The sequence below is a fragment of the Bombina bombina genome, chromosome 11, assembly GCF_027579735.1.
Source record: "Bombina bombina isolate aBomBom1 chromosome 11, aBomBom1.pri, whole genome shotgun sequence".
Lineage (NCBI taxonomy): Eukaryota > Metazoa > Chordata > Amphibia > Anura > Bombinatoridae > Bombina > Bombina bombina.
The window spans coordinates 63,709,925-63,731,318 of record NC_069509.1 but is presented as its reverse complement, the minus strand read 5'-3'; the positions used below and the strand labels follow the sequence as shown (position 1 = coordinate 63,731,318).

Genomic DNA, 21,394 nt, shown 5'->3' with positions numbered 1-21,394 from the left:
AACAGCAAGTGCTACCCAGGTGCTGAACCTAAAATGGGCCGGCTCCTAAGCTTACATTCCTGCTTTTCAAATAAAGATACCAAGAGAATGAAGAAAATTGATAATAGGAGTAAATTAGAAAGTTGCTTAAAATTGCATGCTCTATCTGATTTATGAAAGACAAAAATTGGGTTAAGTATCCTTTTAAGGCAATAACAAATCACCAGCTAACTCCCAAATAGGGTTGCCATCTCGGTCATGTTTTCCTGGACATCACATGAATAGTGCTGATGAACAGCACAATGCAGGTTCCTCCCTGCTTACCCTGCAGCATGTATAACTCATAAGTGTCCAGGAATACTTAGGAACCCTACTCCCAAATGGGCATTGCTGCTCCACTTAGGTATGCTTTTCAACAAAATGCTAATTAGATCATAGAAGTAAATTGAAAAGTTGTGTAACATGGCATGCTCTAGCTGAATTATGTACTGCCACTTTAATTAGGCGATCTTCTGCTTGGGAGCCTCAAACAATTCAGCTCCCAATGTCATTTATATTGTTCTTATAGCCAACATCAAATATGAACTTACCTAAAAAAAAGAGGCATCCTTGATGTCCAAACGAACCCATATTTAGACTGGTACAACTGCCTGTTAAATGTAAACATAACATGAAATTAGATAACAACTGGTGACTCTTTCATAGACACTGGAGAACAATTACACTTAAAGGGATAGTCTAGTCAAAATGTAACTTTCATGATTCAGAGAGCATGACATTTTAAGCAGCTTTCTAATTTACTCATATTATCCATTTTTCTTTGTTCTCTTGGTATCTTTATTTGAGTGTATGCTTAGGAGCTGGCCTATTTTTGATTCGGCACCTGGGTAGCGCTTGCCGATTGGTAGCTACATTTAGACATCAATCAGCAAGCGCTACCCATGTGCTGAACCAAAAATGGGCCGGCTCCTAAGCTTACATTCAAATAAAGATACTAAGAGAAATTGATAATAGGAGTAAATTAGAAAGTTGCTTAAAGGGCCACTAAACCCAAAATCTTTCTTTCATGATTCAGATAGAGAATTGAAATTTAAACAACATTACAATTTACTTCCATTATTTATTTTGCTTCATTTTTTAGATATCCTTAGTTGAAGAAAAAGCAATGCATATGGTGAGCCAATCACACAAGGCTTCTATGTGCAGCAACCAATCAGCAGCTAGTGAGCATATCTAGATATGCTTTTCATCAAAGAATATCAAGAGAATAAAACAAATTAGATAATATAAGTAAATTAGAAAGATGTTTAAAATTGCATTCTCTTTCTAAATTATAAAAGAAAAAATGTGGGTGGCATGTCCCTTTAAAATTGCCGGCTCTATCAGAATCATGAAAGTTTAATTTAGACTAGAGATGTGTCCCTTTTAAATCAAAATATTTAGCTTAGAAATTAAAACTTTTCTTTGCAAAGAACTCTCATTCGCAAAAGTGAATTTATCTTTAAAGGGACATAATGGTAAAAAGTGAAATGCACGTATAACAGAAGCATTTTGCCATGCATATGTACTAGCAAAATGGTTGTAATAATATCTGTCACAGTATCAGCAACAGATTTTACTGTGCATGAGCGCACAGAGCGTATGTACATATGCTCCGTGAACCTGCATTCCGATATTATTGTACCAACAAAAATGCTTTTAGTCAACATTGAAATTCATTTGTAATTATTATGTACCTTTAAGAGAACCCTCTCTATTCTCTAAACAATTGATAGCTGCAAAGTCTAAATTCTATGGTAGTATTCAGGGGTATAGCTCTCTGAATTTACTAAATGGTTTCATGTTATTGGTTACTAAAGGATATACTGTAATGTACTATTTGCTTTACAAATGTTTTTATTATTACCTGTTTAAGCCACCAACTACACTGCTGTAATCTATGTAGAAAAGCTATGTAAACAAAATTCAGCAGCTATAAAGATGAGTGCAAGAATGTTAGTTTTCACTTCATCTAACTATTCCCATTTGTGAATACAAAAAGAGATAAGATAAGGAGGCTTTTGTGTAAAGAGGAATAAACGATAAGGAGGTCTACAAGCTCAGCCCATTTAAATGGGTTGCATTTTCAATTAGCAAAACCATCTATTTCATATAGAAATATAGACTTTAAGCACCAACTTCCTTTTCATTTAACACTACGAAGCTGGAATAACAGGTAATTGGAAAACCCATTTTACAATATAGTGTCTCTTTAAAACTGATAGCATGAGGGTTTGTTAATACAATTCTTCATAAAAAGAATGTTTGTTAATAATAATAAAAAAAAAAAGCTTATCAATGTTTATCTAGAAAAAAAATCCCTAGACTTTAAAGGTGAATTTTGTAGAAAAACTATTGATATATTTATCAACTGGAATAAAATATACCCAATATTTTGAAGGTCTGAATATGGCATAAATGATTGAAAATACAGATTACTGAAAAAAGGGCCAGTTTACATAAAAATACTACTAAGGAATAAAAATTCAATATCATAATTTGAAAATTAATGGTTTTGCTTCCTTTACCTTTCAATAAATATAAAAAATGACCAGTGACACAAACTGTAGCTTGATCAGATGTTATGATATATGGTTATTATCTATCACTTATAAATCAATAGTGTATTACACTGTGCTATACATAGGATATATAGATTAGATAGATAGATATACACATACACACACACACATATATTGGAGCATGGCAATACATTTTAATAGAGATGAGCATTCACATACATTTGTACCGAAAATCTAATATTTGTTTTCGGAAACGAAAACGAATATCTGAATGAATGCACAAAAGAAATGTAAAGAAATTTAAAAATACTGACGAAATGCGTCAGTATTTATTCATTTACTTTAATTCACTTTTTAAGGGTAAATATTTACCTTAATGCTCTCTGGAGAGCGTGATAACCCGATCCTCTTCTTGACAGGTCACAGCCACGCTAACAGGAGGCTTAGTGTGCTCAAGACCCAGAATCTGCACTAAGTTTAGTGCAGGTCCTGGGAACCGAACGCGCTAAGCCTCCTGTTAGTGTGCCCTGAGCTCTTGCAAGAAGATTATTGGGTTTAGAGCACTCTTCAGAGAGAGTTAATGTAAATATTTTACCCTTTAAAAGTAAATATGTAGCTACAAGTGAATTTTCACCTGCAGCTTCAAAAGATTTACATTTATTTTAATGAAAACGAATGGAAATGTTTAACAAAAATTAGATTATTGTTTTGTTTTAAACTGAAACAAAAAAAATTAGTGCAAGAAATGAACATTCCGGGAATCAAATACCCTCAAATATTCATTAGGAAATGTTTGTTTCTAACAAAAATTTCTTACCCGGATATCCCTACATTTTAAGCAACTTAAACAATTGGTTTGAAGTGAGCCTATTTATTTGGCCCATGTATGGTCATGAAACCCAATTTTTTAATTTTATCATTCAAATAGAGCATACAATTCTAAACAACTTTCCAATGTATTTATATTTCTGCATTTGCTTAATTCTTTTGGTATCCTTTGTTGAAGGAGCAGTGATGCACTACTGGGAGGTAGCTAAACAAATTTAGTAAGCCAATTACAAGAAGGCATATATGTACAGCCACCAATAAGCAGCTAGCTCACAGTTGTGCACTTCTTCTCCTGTGCCTATCTAAGTATACTTTTCAACAAATTATAACAAGAGAAGGAATCAAATTAGAAGTAGATTAGAAGAGGAAATTTGTTTAAAATGGTATGCTCTGAATCCTGAAAGAAAAAAATGGGTTTCATGTCCCATTAATGCAGTTGGTTTAGGTATTTGAAGTGATATTAAACATCTCTTGATCTTGTGTGAAAATTTCTGCTTGCACCATGTTTTCCTAGACACTTATGAGTTATACATGCTGCAGGGTATGCAGGGAGGAACATGAATTCCAACCCTGGACAGCACACAAATAGTGACACTGAACAGCACTATTCATGTTCCTCTCTGCACACCCTGCAGCATGTATAACTCATAAGTGTCCCGGAAAACATGGCCGAGGTGACAACCCTAACCACACTTCCTATAATGGGCAAAATGATGCAAATTAATTAGCTTGCTTTGGTAATTCAAAGCATTTAGAAAACTCAGGTTACAGACATTGGTTTTTGACCACTAAAGGGTTTGGGCAACAAACACAATTTTTTTTTACACAAAAGCAAGAGGTGTTTAATGTCCCATTAAAGGGACAGTCTAGACCAAAATAAACTATCATGATTCAGATAGAGCATGCAATTTTAAACAAATTTCCAATTTACTTTTATCACCAATTTTGCTTTGTTCTCTTGGTATTTTTAGTTAAAAGCTTAACCTAGGAGGTTCATATGCCAATTTCTTAGACCTTGAAGGCCGCCTCTTTTCAGAATGCATTTTAACAGTTTTTCACCACTAGAGGGTGTTAGTTCATGTATGTCATATAGATAACACTGTGCTCGTGCACGAGAAGTTATCTGGGAGCAGGCACTGATTGGCTAAACTGCAAGTCTGTCAAAAGAACTGAAATAAGGGGGCAGTCTGCAGAGGCTTAGATACAAGATAATCACAGAGGTAAAAAGTATATTAATATAACTGTGTTGGTTATGCAAAACTGGGGAATGGGTAATAAAGGGATTATCTATCTTTTAAAACAATAACAATTCTGGTGTAGACTGTCCCTTTAATCTCACATTTGGCACTAAGGTTGCCACCTCAGCCACGTTTTTCCTGGACACTTATGAGTTATACATGCTGCAGGGTGTGCAGAGATGAACATGAATTGCACACCTGGATAGCACATGAATAGTGATTCTAGACAGCACTGCACTATTCATGTTCCTTCCTGCACACCCTGCAGCATGTGTAACTCATAAGTGTCCAGGAAAACATGGCCGAAGCGGCAACCCTATTTGGCACCCATCTCTCAATTCCTTGGTAATTTAGACTCTACTCCTCCCTTGTATTATAAAAACCACAAATAGAAACTTGGTAAAAAAACACACCTTTAAAAAGGGACATAAAAGACAGAGCATGCTTTTTTAAACAACTTTTCAGTTTACTTTCATTATCAGAATATCTGATATATTGCTTGGTATCCTTTGTTGAAAAGCAGGTAAGTATGCTCAGGAGTGTGCACGTATCTGCAGCATTATATGGCAGCAGTTCTTAAAGAATGTTATACATTTGCAAAAGCACTAGAGGGCGCACTTTTCCTGCCATGTAGTGCTTCAGACATGCACACTACCTACCTAGGTATCTCCTCAACAAAGGATATCATGAGCACAAAGCAAGTTTGATAAAAGTAAACCAGAATTCTTTTTTCAAAAATTGTATGCTCTGTTTGAATCATGAAAGAAAGACATTGGGTTGCATATCCCTTTAAGATGCAATCATACTTTACATTAATATATTTTTAAAATGTAGAGGATCCGAATACAAATATTAATTCCTGCTCAGGGAGCTAGCAGTGAGGTGAATCGCTTCAGGGAAGATATCATTTGTGTCATACAAGTCCCTTTTCACTGGGGTGTGGTGTTTTCAAAGCTGGTGCACGTGGCACTCACAGCATATGTGCATATGCCACTGAAAATAATAACTTTTAATAGAAGTATATAAAAAAAAAATTAAAAAAAAAGAGAAAAACAGCACAAAAAAGAACAATTGCACTTTTACTCAAAATGAAAAACATATTCCTCTAAAAGTGCTGGAAATATTTGTATAGCTAACCAGTTAAGAAAAAAAAAATACTATTCCACTCAACATTAAAGGGACATGAAACCCAAATTGTTTCTTCATGATTCAGACGGAGCATGTGATTTTAAACCACTTTCCAATTTACTTCTATAATCTAATTTGTTTTGTTCTCTTGGTATCCTTTGTTGAAAAGCATACCTAATTAGCTTTTGCGTTGCTGATTGGTGGCTGCACATATATGCCTCGTTATTGGCTCAGCCAATGTGCTCAGCTAGCTCCCAGTAGTGCACTGCTGCTTCTTCAACAAAGGATGCCACGAGAATGAAGCAACTTAGATAATACTATTAAACTGGAAAATCATTTAAAATTGTATTCTCTAGCTGAATCATGAAATACAAAAAAAAAAAATTGGGTTTCATCCCCTTTAAGTATAAGAAAATCCAATATATTTTTTGGACACAAGAAACATAAACCCATATATAATGTGTCTGTAACTAATAGTTTTCAATTAACTTTACTGTGCACTGAAAATCCATATAAAGCAAATATATAATTAAATTAACAACTATCTATAAACACACATGAAAATAAATCCACACATCAATATATTTTCACGTTCTTATTAGCTAACAGGAGGCATTTATAGCAAAACAAAATCTATGCAGGTACACATTGTATAACCTTTGTGTCTATAAATCTATATTAAACAAAATAAATAAAAAATGGTGTGGTTTGTAAATACAGCAGTTATAAAAAGCAATGACATTAAATGGATATGAAGCCCAAACATCTTCTTTTGAGATTCAGACAGAGCATACAATTTTAAAACGTTTCCAATTTACTAGGCATCCACAGCACTACAGTTATCTTGCAGATGGATAACATTCTTGCAAAACTGCTGCTATATAGTGCTTCCAAGTTACTGTCCCAGCTTTTCAACAAAAGATTAAAAAAGAATGAAGACAAATACATTTTAAAAAGTTGTTTAAAATCCCATGCTCTATCTGAATCATTAAAGAAAAATTTTGGGTTTCATATCCCTTTAAATTTGATACAAAGGTCCCATAATGGACTCATATCATAAACTTTTTTTGTTTCCTGCAAAAACATAAATTAAAGTATAAAAATAATTATTGTAATAAGCTTTCTAGTGGTAATAGAATTTACCCTGTATATTGGAAAATCAAAGCAGGTAGCATTGCATGGAGAAATAATTTATTTGCTTCCAATAATGCCATTGAGATTGTTGTAAAATAATAATAAAAAAAAAAGTATACAATTATTTATTTTGAAAATAAACCTGGTGAAGTTTGGGCAAAAGCAATTATATCCGCTTGTTATGAAAGCAGATCCATACGTACCGATCTCATGCAGCTGTCAGCCTTTCACTGTGCTGATAATCAGTGAAAAGTACAAAAATCTAGTTTTTTTAAAGTTAATATAGCAGGGCGGGGTTACACCTGCTGTCACTGTGATGGGAGATATGACATTTATGCAAATCCTGCCCAGGTGATGTAGCAGGAATGTATTATTTGTGTTACACGGGGGATGGACAGACAGAAACTAGCCTGAATCATTTGACACGAGCCAAAACCTGTAGTGCAAAAAAACTTTAGGCATAGAGTGTCCTATTAGTGAGGCAACCCCAGTAAAATGTAACACTGTTTATCATTTAAAGGGATATGAAACCCAAATATTTTCTTTGGTATATCAGAGCATCCAATTTAATAAAAAAGGTTCCAATTTATTTCTATTATCAAATTTGCTTCATGCCCTATGTTGAAGAGATACCTAGGTAGGGATCTGGAGCACCGCAATGTAGGAAATAGTGCTGCTATCTAGTGATCTTGCAAATGAATAGCATTCTTGTAAACTGTTGCCATATAGTGTTCCAGACATGTGCACGCTCATGAGCATAAGTCTCTGCTTTTCAACAAAAAGATACCAAAGAGAACAAAGGCAATTTGATAATAGAAGTATATAAAAAATGTGTTTAATGCTCTATCTGAATCATGAGAGAAAAAATGTGGGTTTCATGTCCCTTTAAGTTCACATATATGTAACTTTTCAGTTTAAACGCCTCTTTAATGGAGCATGCAAGCACAAGTGGAGGGGAATATCCATTACCAGGGTCTCCTTGTTTTATAATATTTGAAATTGTAAGAGTGTGTTGAGTATGGGTTGAGAATTTGCTTAAAATGGATATTAACCCCTTCCCGCCCTTAGGTCGTTCTATGCTGTCCTAACCGCACTGGACTTTAATGCACTTAGGGCTGTACTTAAGCCAAAAGGCGCTTTCTGAATGGGATCGCGGGCTGGAGAGCGTGCTTAGCATCATAGGCATTCCCCCAGACGATCGCGTGATTTCACTTTTTAACTTATTTCTTTACATTGGAACTTTGTTTCGATGTAGACAAATAAGTCCGGGTGGGAAGGGGTTAAACAATTCTTGCTTTTGTGTGAAATTTGTGCATTGTCCTACAAGAGATTATCTGTGTTTGCCCAGCAAAGAAAGGGTTAAAAAATAGATGATTACTTATGAGCGCAAAAATCTTCTTTGGCAATACGCATTATAACCAGTGGTTTTCACTTTGTAGCCTTAATATATGCAGTACATATCTTGCAGATGGGCTTCAGTGGTGCACATGATGACTTTTGTATCAGAAGAACTGTTTAATAAAATATATTTATCCATTTATCTCCTTTATTAATGGTATTATAATATGCTTTGCCACTGATTTTTTTTTTTTTTTTAAATAAGTACATGTAATACTTTAGATAAAATAATTGCATAACATCTCATATGTAATGCATTGCAGTCAAGTAGACAAACTATGGCCTGGTGGCCCAAAAGCTGGTTTAACATTTTTAAATGCTTGAATTTTTTTTTTTAAGGAAAAAGGCACCTGTAAATGATATAAACATATGAAATTCAGATTTCAGTATCCATTAATACATATATACACATATAAATACAAATATACACCTATAAATAACATATGTACACCACATAAATACAAAAAAAAGGAATAAGGACAGCACATCCAGGACTGGACCGGGTACACATCCCATGACCCACAAACAGGCTCAGCTTTGGTTGCTAACGCACTCACATTAAGCTCCTCTATCTGCAGCAGTCCACAGGCCGTTAACCCCCACATATAAATACATATATAACTACATATATACACACATAAATACATATATACACACATAAAAAAACATATATACACATAAATACACATATATACACACATAAATACATATATACACACATAAAAATACCTATATACACACATAAAAATACATATGTTACACATATTAATTACATATAGTCACACATAAAATACATATGTACAGCATCAATACATATGTACACATATAAAATACACATATAAAATACATATATACACACATATAAATACATTATACACACATAAATACATATGTACACATAAAAATACATATATACACATAAATACACATATATACACACATAAATACATATATACACACATAAAAATACATATATACACACATAAAAATACATATGTACACATATAAATACATATGTACACACATAAATACATATTTACACATCAATACATATGTACACATATAAATACACATATAAATACATATATACACACATATATATACACACATAAAACCATCTATCTTTAGAAAACCATCTATCTTTAAATCTCATCAAACGACAATATGCAGTTAATATGCTTTCTCAAAAAAAAGGCAAAAAGACAAAAATGATATTAAGGGTAACAATTAATTATTAAACAATATAAAATGTGACTTAAATACATATAATTGAATCTATGTGCAGTAATATACATGTAGTGGAATCAGGGCCAAAACACATTTGAATATATATTATTTTCCTCCATACATTTCAAGTAAACTTAGGTTTAGATTATTGACTATTTTGACACATGTCTCAAAATATTGTATACTGTTACTTTAAGAAATCAAGCTATAAAGCTACCTATTGATCAGGACCCACACACATGCAGTGACCAATAGTGCGCAAACCGCAACGAAACATGTCTGCGTGAGGTCCTGATCAGCGACATTGTGTTTGTTTTTTATCACCCTGTGCTTCATACAGTACTGGAAGCTGTTATGTTTGTTACTCAGTGTAAAGTGTTGAATAAAGCCTGGATTAATTTTATCTATCAAGGAGTCCTCTTGCGCTTTTTCTGCGCTCTGCCTCTTTGGATTTGTAACTAATTATGACCCGGCTCACAGACCCGTGTATTGAGCGCTCTCAGCTGCAGGACTTCTATCAACTACTTCCACTGTCTACAGCGTGCCGCAACCTACGGAAGACAGGTACTGTTTTCATTTATCACAGTGGGGTCCCGTTGAGCGCTGTTACCTTGTTTGTTTGTATATGAATGTTTTCTGTTAGTGTAACAGCAGCCTAGGGAGCCCCACCAAGAAACTCAGCAAGCAGCAAATATTAAATATAAACATATAAAGGATCAGATACACGCTAATTTTCCCCCTATTCAACTACAAGGATTAATTTAAAGGGGAAGTTACAACTATCACGTACACAGCTTGCCAAACGGTTTAAGATAGAAGTGGAGTAAATAATTTAATGAATACCTACCAAAAAGGATTAAAAAAGGGATTACTAAAAGTTTATAACCCTATGAAAAAACACGGAGTTTTAACATAAGCACTGATAGAAACACATAAACTATATTTTACATTTTCTGAAACCTAAATTTAAACACTAAATAAAGATAACCTATTAATAAACAAAAATCGACAATGCAAGAGAAAGATGTTATGTCCTGAGGAATTTTAAATGATGTTGATTCTGAGCCCTATAATGAAATTATACACACAATTGACAGTCTTTTTTTTTTAAATTGATGCCCTAATAAAAAGAGACATTAAACTAGACCTGGATATAAAATCTTTTTACTCTCTACGCATCAAAAAATTTCCATCTTTTGCAGTAGTATGATGGGAGGATTTATCTCTAGATGGAATGCCATATTAGATGCATGTTAATTTGCACTAATGGATCTACTTATGGAACAAAAAAAGAAAACAAAGGAAAAATATCTTACAGAAATGAAAGAGGTGCAAAACAAATTGAAAGATTTCAAACTCACAAAGATTTCAAGGAATATGACAAACAATTTGAAAGGACAATGCAAAAATTTCAGACAAGAAATATGGCAGTTCAAGTAAAAAAAATGACAAGAGATAAAAGAGATTATGATATGAAAACAGGTGTACAGATGGACACATGAAGAATATCCAAAAGCAAGATTCAAGAATTCCAAAGGAAACAACAGAAAAAAACATCAAAGGCTGAAAAACAGTGACATTCTCAGACACCGAATACGAAATCGACTCATCAGATAATGAAAAACTGAGGAGAGGATGAAATACCAGCAGTCCTACAAATAACAGAAGAAGAGGAAGTTTCATCAAGAAATATAAAAGGTCAAAAAACCAAGGATCCCCAGACATACCCAGAAAAAATTAAAAAAAACACACAGAGGCAAAAGGAGGTAATGGGAGAAGGCAAAGACAGAAACTACAATCAACAGCAAAAAGGAAGAATCAACAAGAATAAATAATTTGTCCGTTTTTTTCTAACACTTGAGATCTCATATGTTTGAGCCTTTACATTTTTTTATTATATAGTGTTCTTATGGGTGTAACTGTACTTTGTAAATTATTTTTTATGTGTTTTGTGACATTTTTTTGTTTCGCGAAACCGTTAACCAGAGCTCTGAGGACGCCGTAATCATTCTAGTGTAAATTGCGACTGAGCTCAAGCGATCGTGTTTACTTTCAACTCATAATACCTGCAGTAAACCAGACAAGCGCAAACACCTGCAATAAACCCCTTACTGCTTGCCTGCGAACGTTTGCGCTCATTCGTAATCTGACCCTATGTGTGCATTCAGCATATTAAGGGAAATGGAGAGCTTTTCATTTTAAACTCCCAACTGAGAAATGAAACTGGGAATATCCCTTTTTTTTGTTTAGATAAGAACTAAAGCTCTGGTGACCGTGTGTGTTCTTTGCCATTGAATGTATACTCAAGCACTAGCAATGTTTAAAATAGCAAAAGTGAACAATATGCAGAATGTACATATCTATAAAAGCCGGAAAATCAATTACTTGTTTATGGTTTCTTTTTGGTTCTCTTTGTGGAATCTGAAATGTGCTGTAACTATTTTTGAAACATCAACATTTTGTCATGCAATTGTTATAAAACATCTGCATTAGAATAGTATATAGCTCCATACAAGTTATCTTTTCCCGTGCCACTTATTTCTTAAGGGGATAGTAAAGTCCAAATAAAGCTTTCATGATTCTAAGCCCTTGAAGGCCGCCTATTATCTAAATACATTTGAAAGTTTTTTGCAGCTAGAGGATGTTAGTTCATGTGTTTCATATAAATAACATTGTGCTCACGCACATGGAGTTATTTAAAAGTCAACACTAATTGCCTGAAATGCAAGTCTGTCAAAAGATCTGAGATAAGGAGCAGTTTGCAAAAGCGTAGATACAAGGTAATTACAGAGGTAAAAAGTGTATTAAAGGGACAGTCTACAACAGAATTTTTTTATTTTGTTTTTATATTTTAATATTTTTATTGAGGAAGAAGGAAAAAAAAAGATTTTTACAAGCATGAAATCAGTGTACAGTTTTCATAAATACACACTTTGACATATAAACATAATCATAGAGTCAAAACAGGAATAGGTATGCATATAATACATGAGCTTATTAATTTCAGAATTCCACGTTTTACTACCGCAACTGAAAAGTAAACATCATCCTCATTTTTATCCCTTTACATACTGGGTAGACCACTCTTGGGTCCATTGATAATGCATAATAATTGTGTTGTAAGGGTAGTTTAGTACTTAAGTCTGGAAGGACCATTTTAAACTCAGCACTACGCGGTAACCTTATGTGTAAGGAAAGTTATTGACTAGGTGGGATATAAAGGCTAGATCTGAACTATGTCTATGAAGGGTCTTCAAACATTCAATGTCCTGCCTGGTAGTCCCTCTCACACTTAGGATGCTGGCATCCAAGCAATGAAGTGTAGTACATCATAACACCAGAGACAGTTTAAATATACTGTTTCATGGTTAAGCCGTCATGCTAAATAAGCTCTTACTTTAAATATGGGTCTGATAAGGGGAGGATAAAAGTTAATAAGGCCAACAAATTAAGTGTTAGTGAGCGTTATGCAGTGTGGAAAAGCTATATGTCTGTTAGCTAAGCTTTGTTTGTCATTTTGAGGTGATATATAGATCGATTGTTTCCCTCCCTATTGCACTTATGTGTGGTGGCAGTGTGTCTAGTCTCCGACCAAGCTTGTTACATATTTTAGTGTCCCAGCAAGCCTTTTACATTTGTCCCACCCACAGCCTCGGCCGCTGACCATGAGGGGGACTCCTGCAGCATATTAATCTAATATGTAGATACTATATTTTCATAGTATAAGTAGAGACCATTTTATGTTTTTTACTGAAAAGGTCAATCCCCCGGGGCCCCCCACTGACCCCATAGGGATGCCCCAGAGTGCGCTGGAAAATCTTATTAAGATGGCAGTACAATTTTTTCCAAAAGTTATAATAAATGCTATATTGGAGCTTGCAGGACTAAAAATAAACAGGTTTGGAGACAGGTCCTGCAGTGCGTAAATTAAGAATATAGTGCCCTGCAGTGCATAAATTAAGAATATAGTGCCATGCCAGGTAAACTATCCTCTACCTAACAATTCTGCCTATATAACACTTCTTAGGATGGCATTTATAAGGGTACAAAATTTAACTAGCATTTTTAAGTTTCTAACATAGCGTAACTACACCTAACATAGTGAAAACACATTGCTATAATTCCTGTTATATCTCAAAAACTAGGAGATTAAACATTTAGAACAGAGGAATAATTACTGTGATAATATGCCAAGGTGTCTATCCTCCAGGTTGTGGTTGTCATCATATTCTATGCATAGTTTTAATATGATTGGGCCATTGTGATGCAAATTCCGAGTGTTTGCTGAAGCACAGACCTTCTGATAAATCCAGAACCCACATTGGAGCATGTTTGCCAATGTTTAGTCCAGTGAGCAAGTCCAGCTCCATGCAGTGGTTATTTGAGGTTCTGCTGATCGATAGGGAGCTTGATCTCTTGATGATTTCGCCTGTCCAGGAGTTTCCTCTGGATCCCTTCTCAGGTGCCAAGATCTGTGTGCTCGGCCCTTCCTGGGTAGGCCTAGTTGTCAATCCGATGTTATTATGGGTTGGGTTACATGTCAGGCTTTGGTCGTTTTGGTACGTATATGTGGCTATTGTGTTTGAAACCTTAGCGGCTGTAGCATTCAATGCTGTGGTGGTCTCCGTGTGGAGATTTTGATTTTGGTGGCATGCTGCTGATGAGTCTGACTTGTTGAAATCTCTCCCGGTCAGGAATCTCATTGCTTGCTTTTGTTAGTGCATCCGTGCCTCCATAAGTGTCTGTTGATAATGATTTACTTGGCGAAGGTCCTACGCCTTCCTCAATATAGCGACTAATCAGAAATTCAAATGGCGCTTTATCTAACAGCCTTTGCATCATTTTGTCAAGTTTTTCAAAGTGGTGGTTGAGACGCTGCTGCAAGTTGTGTTCCCACGTGGTGGCCATCTTGGCTATATTACTCTGTGCTCCGCTGTTAAAATGATCCCTTATTGTTTCTTATTTTGTGTATAAAAGTTGAGACCAGGCAGTATGGTATTAAGAGTTAGAAAAAACTGTTAGAGCAGGTCGCCTCTGTGTGCTGAGGGGATAGCGTTGCCTAGTCACGGCCGCCACCTTAGGCAATTGACGTCCAATCTAGGGCTTCCAACTTCAAGAATACAGTCAATATCCAGGTTGTTGATTTGCCACTAGACTTTGTGACAATTTAGTGTATTATTGGGCCGATATTGCTGGCTGATGTCTCCTGATATCATCAGATTATCTGGAGTTCTATAAAAGCTCTTAGAGAGTGCGACCATTCCGGTTCGCAGTTCGGACACGCCCCCTACACCAGAATGTTTATTGTTTAAAAAGATAGATAATCCCTTTATTACCCATTACCTAGTTTTGAATAACCAACGCAGTTATATAAATACACTTTTTACCTCTGTGATCATCTTGTATCTAATCCTCTGCAAACTGCCCCCTTATTTCAGTTGTTTTGAAAGACATCCATTTTAGCCAATCAGAGCTGGCTCACTGGAACTCCACATGCGTGAGCACAGTGTAATCTATATGACACACATGAACTAACACCCTCTAGTGGTGGAAAACTGTCAAAATGCCCTGAGAGAAGAGACGGCCTTCAAGGGCTTAGAAATTAGCATATGAACCTCCTAGGTTTAGCTTTCAAATAAGAATACCAAGAGAACAAAGCAAAATTGGTGATAAAAGTAAATTGGAAAATTGTTTAAAATTACATTCTCTATCTGAAGCATGAACGTTTATTTTGGACTAGACTGTCCCTTTAATATAACATTGTTGGTTATGCAAAACTGGGGAATTGTAAATAAAGGGATTATCTATCTTTTTAAACCATAACTTCTTTGGTGTTTACTATCAATGTAATGTTTGTGGGGTAGTTCAGCACTTCAGGGGGAATATATTGGTTGACATAATGCAATTAGAATACTCTATTCTGTTATAGTGATGTATAACATAAAGGTGACCGCTATAATCTATTTGTTTGTCTATCTATCATCTATCTATTTTTCTGTCTACTATCTATATACTGTATCAATGTATCATCTCTCTATCTGCTATATCTGCTCAACCATCTGTCAATTTAGTTATCCATCTATTAGCTATCAATCTGTCAATCTATCTATTGATCCATCTATCTATTTATCTATCTTTTTTCCAACTAAGATACATAATGCTCTTGGGAAAGGACTACCCCTAGGCCTACATTAGAAACATTTGTTTGGGGACTACAAATACTTAAGAGGGTATCTGGTGCTACCTGAATAGGACAAAGAATAGATGGACTTTTCAGTTTCTGTAAAGCTTTCTCTACCTCTTTGATCCAATAAACTTTAACTGGGTTCTTTTTGGCTTAGTGACATCTGTTATTGGAGTTTCTATTGTTGAAAATCATAGAATAAACTACACGTAACAACCTATGAGGCTATAAAGCACCAAAAGGTCCATCTACTTGCATTTTGTTCACTGGTCATGGATAGTTCTGATGGCATCTATCTTTTGCTGTCTGAGTTTCACCAGAAACCTTCCAAAAAAGAATCCTAAATATTTGGCTTCTTCCATCTCTACAAAAAGTTTAGCTGGGTTGGCAGTAAGGCCTGAACTCCTGATGGAATCTTAAACAGCCTTGAATATTTGGAGATAGAACTTTGAATCCTCACTACCGATGGATCACAATCATTTAAGTTAGCAGAGTGAGTGACAAGTTTTAAGATGTTATTCATTAGTCCTGAAAATGTGGCTGGGGCCCCATGCAGCACAAATGCCTAAACTGTATATTGGAAAATTCCATTGGAGGTGAGAAAGCAAATACATGTGTTTTTCATCTTTCTGTTAGGGGTTGCTTGTCAGTACCCTAGTGTCGAAACCCAAGGGGTACTATGGTTGACTTCTTAATCAATTAATTAACTCTTGAAATTAGAAAGAAGTCAACATTTTAAATGGCATTCAATTTTCTGTAAACATTGCAAAACCTAAAGGACCTATTAGGTTTAGGTACAATTATAATATGGCTGTTCAATTTGCTATGTGACCCCTTCAAATCCATCCCAAGTTTATAGATTTCTGTTGAGCTTCAGAAATCCTATAAGACTTAAGATTCACAATCATACCTAGTCTATAATCACAATTTTTTTATTATAATTGTTTCCCCATGCACCTTAGATAACACATACAGAGAGAAGCGCACTCACAGGAACGAACAACAAGCTCAGTACCATTATTAGCCTGTTCTATGGCGATTTACCACCTGGGTGCAGGTTCTTTTAGCTCAGTAATGCTTTTCACAGAGTAGAACTTTCCTGTAGTATATCAGTCTGATCCCACCTATTACGGTCAGTCCAGCGCTGAAATTCCAGGCAATTCCTCTCTGAACAAGGAACACATCAACCCCAGACGATCGTTTCGGCCTTCTTGGGGCAGTGAGGTTGTAGCCATATTCCTCTAAGCACACTGAGGCTAGGAGTCCACGTCTGGTTGCCATTTTTTACCTAGGGAGACAAAATACACACAGAGAGAAGTGCACTCACAGGAACGAACAACCAGCTCAATACCATTGTTAGCCTGTTCTAAGGTGATTTGAATGAATGCCGAAACAATCATCTGGGGTTGCTTTGCTCCTTGTTCAGAGAGGAATTGGCCTGGAATTTTGGTGCTGGGACTGACCATAATAGGACGTGATCAGACTGATATACTACAGGGAAAGTTCTACTCTGTGAAAAGCAATACTGGTCTAAATGAAGTCTGCATCCAAGTGGTAAATCACCATAGAACAGGCTAACAATGTTTTTGAGATGGTTGTTCATTCCTGTGAGTGTGCTTCTCTCTGTGTGACCTTAAATAACAAATTGTTGTTTTTTTATAACAAACTCCTAAACCTTTAGTATAAGCTGATACATCTACTTCTGAGGACAGGCCGAAACAGAATGTTAGAGTATGACAATGCTGGGCACATATAGCTGGTGTCAATTCAAGTCATTTTAGAATCTCCGCGTATAAATTAGTGTAATCATTGACCTGTGCTGTCTCCAGGCTTTAATAATATGCTTCTGGCTTTACAGTAAGAAATGGGCCAAAGAGAATGGCCCATTACCTAACTGACCATCCCTTTCTTTCCGCAGTACATTCAGAAGCCAATAAGTATGCTTCTTTGGCGTCTACATGTGCTATCTTGTATAGATAATGGATCACTCACATATGTTTGGCTTCTGAGGTTATTGCCTTATTATGTCCTTTAACTTTTTCTGACAAAGTCTGGAGCTCCTTTTCTACAGTCAGAATGGCTTTCAACTGTTCAACAAGAGCTAGCTTCCTTTGCTTCTGCTTCTACTTGTACAGTCGCCATCTGTTGTACAAAAGCCTCTGTGCTGTTCTTCAAAATCTTGATTGGTGCAGCCTTTTGCCTTGACCAGAATCAACTGCCAGCAATAGTCTCAGCGGTTTTCCTATGTCCCTCTTGTAGAGTACAGTCTTCCATTTTATTATCAGAGACAACACTTAAAGGGACACTAAACCCATTTTTTATTTAATGATTGAGATAGAGCATGCAATTTTAAGCAACTTTCTAATTTACTCCTATTATTATTTTTTTCATTCACTTGCTATCTTTATTTAGAAAAGCAAATATGTAAAGCTTACAGTAAGAGCCGCCCATTTTTGGGTTGAAAACCTGGGTTATGCTTGCTTATTGTTTGCTACATGTAGCCACCAATAAGCAAGCGCTATCCAGGGTGCTGAACCTAAAATAGGCCGGTTCCTAGGCTTTAAATTCCTGCTTTTAAAATAAAGATAGCCAGAGAACAAATAAAAATTGATAACAGGAGCAAATTAGAAAGTTGCTTAAAGGGACAGTATACACTCATTTTCATATAACTGCATGTAATAGACACTACTATAAAGAATAAGGGGGTCGATCCGATAAAAATCGTCGCCCGCAAAAGCCGGCGACGCCAATATTTACGCTGGTTTGGTATCACATATACGGCGTAACCTAGAAGTTACGCCCGTATATTTCTGCCGTCGCCCGTAGTTTTTTGGGCCATAGGCAGGTATACCAAACCAGTTGGCAGTTTGGTAATCCAATATGCAGCGTAAGGACTTACGTGGCGAAAATGGAGAAATCTTACTCCATTTTCACCTCGCCACAAAAAGCAGCCGTAAGAAGCCTTACGCTGACTATTGGAGCCCCGTAACTCCCTAAACTAACTAGAAATAAACCTAACACCTAACGCATGCGCAATGTCTATCTACCTGTCAACCGCGATCCCCCCCCCCCCCGAAATCTCTAATAAAGTTATTAACCCCTAAACCGCCGCTCCCGGACCCCGCCGCCATCTACATAAACTAACCCCCTACTGTGAGCCCCTAAAACCGCCGCCACCTACCTTATCTATCGCCTAATGTGAACCCCTAAAACCGCCGCCACCTACCTTATCTATCCCCTAATGGTGAACCCCTTACACCGCTTGTCATCTACCTTATCTATCCCCTAATCTGACCCCTTACACCGCCGCCACCAATATAAAAATTATTAACCCCTAATCTAATCCCCCTATACCGCCGCCAGCTATATTAAAATTATTAACCCCTAATGTAAGCCCCTTACACCGCCGCCATCTCTATTAAAATTATTAACCCCTAATTTAATCTACCTACCCCGCCACCAGCTATATTATCTATATTAACCCTAAGTATATTATAGTTAATATAGTTATTACATTATATATAGTTAACTATATTAACCCTAATTATATTTAGGTTAATATAGTTAATATAGTTACTATAGTATTTATATTAACTATATTAACTCTATCTAACCCTATCACACCCTAACTAAATTTATATTAAATTAATCTAATTCATATTTATAAACTAAAATATTCCTATTTAAATCTAAATACTTACCTATAAAATTAAACCCTAAGATAGCTACAATATAATTAATAATTACATTGTAGCTATGTTAGGGTTAATATTTATTTTACAGGTAAATTGTTAATTATTTTAACTAGGTAATAATAGCTATTAAATAGTTATTAACTATTTAATATCTACCTAGTTAAAATAATTACCCAATTACCTGTAAAATAAATCCTAACCTAAGTTACAAATACACCTACACTATCAATAAATTAAATAAACTACAACTATCTATCTAAAAATACAATTAAATAAACTAAACTAAATTACAAAAATAACCCCACTAAATTACAAAAAATAAAAAAAAGATTACAAGATTTTTAAGCTAATTACACCTATTCTAAGCCCCCTATAAAATAATAAAGCCCCCCAAAATAAAAAAAAATTCCCTGCCCTATTCTAAATTAAAAAAAGTTCAAAGCTCTTTACCTTACCAGCCCTTAAAAGGGGCCTTTTGTGGGGCATACCCCAAAGAATTCAGCTCTTTTGCATTTAAAAACATATACAATACCCTCCCCCCCATTACAACCCACCACCCACATACCCCTATTCTAAACCCACCCAAACCCCCCTTAAAAAAGCCTAACACTACCCCCCTGAAGATCTCCCTACCTTGTCTTCACCACACCGGGCCGAACTCCTCATCCGATCCGGGCGATGTCTTGCTCCAAGCGGTCAAAGAAGAATTCTTCCTCCGGCGATGTCTTCCTCCAAGCGGCAAAGAAGAATTCTTCCTCCCGGCGACGTCTTCCTCCAAGCGGCAGCAAAGGTCTTCTTCCTTCCGGCAGCATCTTCCATGAAGCGGCATCTTCAATCTTCTTTCTTCGCTCCGCCGCCCGCGGAGCATCCATCCCGGCCGACGACTGAACGACGAATGAGGTACCTTTAAATGACATCATCCAAGATGGCGTCCGCCGAATTCCGATTGGCTGATAGGATTCTATCAGCCAATCGGAATTAAGTTAGAAAAATCTGATTGGCTGATTGAATCAGCCAATCAGCCAATCAGATTTTTCTAACTTAATTCCGATTGGCTGATAGAATCCTATCAGCCAATCGGAATTCGGCGGACGCCATCTTGGATGACGTCATTTAAAGGTACCTCATTCGTCGTTCAGTCGTCGGGTCGGGATGGATGCTCCGCGGCGGCGGAGCGAAGAAAGAAGATTGAAGATGCCGCTTCATGGAAGATGCTGCCGTAAGGAAGAAAACTTTGCTGCCGCTTGGAGGAAGACGTCGCCGGGAGGAAGAATTCTTCTTTGCGCTTGGAGGAAGACATCGCCGAGGAAGAATTTTTCTTTGCGCTTGGAGCAAGACATCGCCCGGATCGGATGAGGAGTTCGGCCCGGTGTGGTGAAGACAAGGTAGGGAGATCTTCAGGGGGGGTAGTGTTAGGCTTTTTTAAGGGGGGTTTGGGTGGGTTTAGAATAGGGGTATGTGGGTGGTGGGTTGTAATGGGGGGGGGGGTATTGTATATGTTTTTAAATGCAAAAGAGCTGAATTCTTTGGGGCATGCCCCACAAAAGGCCCTTTTAAGGGCTGGTAAGGTAAAGAGATTTGAACTTTTTTTAATTTAGAATAGGGCATGGAATTTTTTTTTATTTTGGGGGGCTTTTATTATTTTATTAGGGGGGCTTAGAATAGGTGTAATTAGCTTAAAAATCTTGTAATCTTTTTTTTATTTTTGTAATTTAGTGTTTTTTTTTGTAATTTAGTTTAGTTTATTTAATTGTATTTTTAGATAGATAGTTGTAGTTTATTTAATTTATTGATAGTGTAGGTGTATTTGTAACATAGGTTAGGATTTATTTTACAGGTAATTGGGTAATTATTTTAACAAGGTAGATATTAAATAGTTAATAACTATTTAATAGCTATTATACCTAGTTAAAATAATTAACAATTTACCTGTAAAATAAATATAAACCCTAACATAGCTACAATGTAATTATTAATTATATTGTAGCTATCTTAGGGTTTATTTTATAGGTAAGTATTTAG

The 21,394-nt window shown here is 35.9% G+C and overlaps 1 protein-coding gene across 1 annotated transcript in view; it reads right to left on the bottom strand.

Moving 5' to 3' along the window:
• The window catches only part of LOC128641929 (uncharacterized), a 175,339-nt gene extending 168,219 nt beyond the window's left edge, over positions 1-7,120 (bottom strand). Inside the window, exons 1-2 of the mRNA XM_053694524.1 lie at positions 7,072-7,120; positions 570-629 (exon numbers count right to left, since the gene is read on the bottom strand). Coding sequence (XP_053550499.1) covers positions 570-609 — 40 coding nt within the window. The 5' untranslated portion in view covers positions 610-629; positions 7,072-7,120. The remainder of the gene's footprint in view (positions 1-569; positions 630-7,071) is intronic.
• Positions 7,121-21,394: the final 14,274 nt, after the last annotated feature.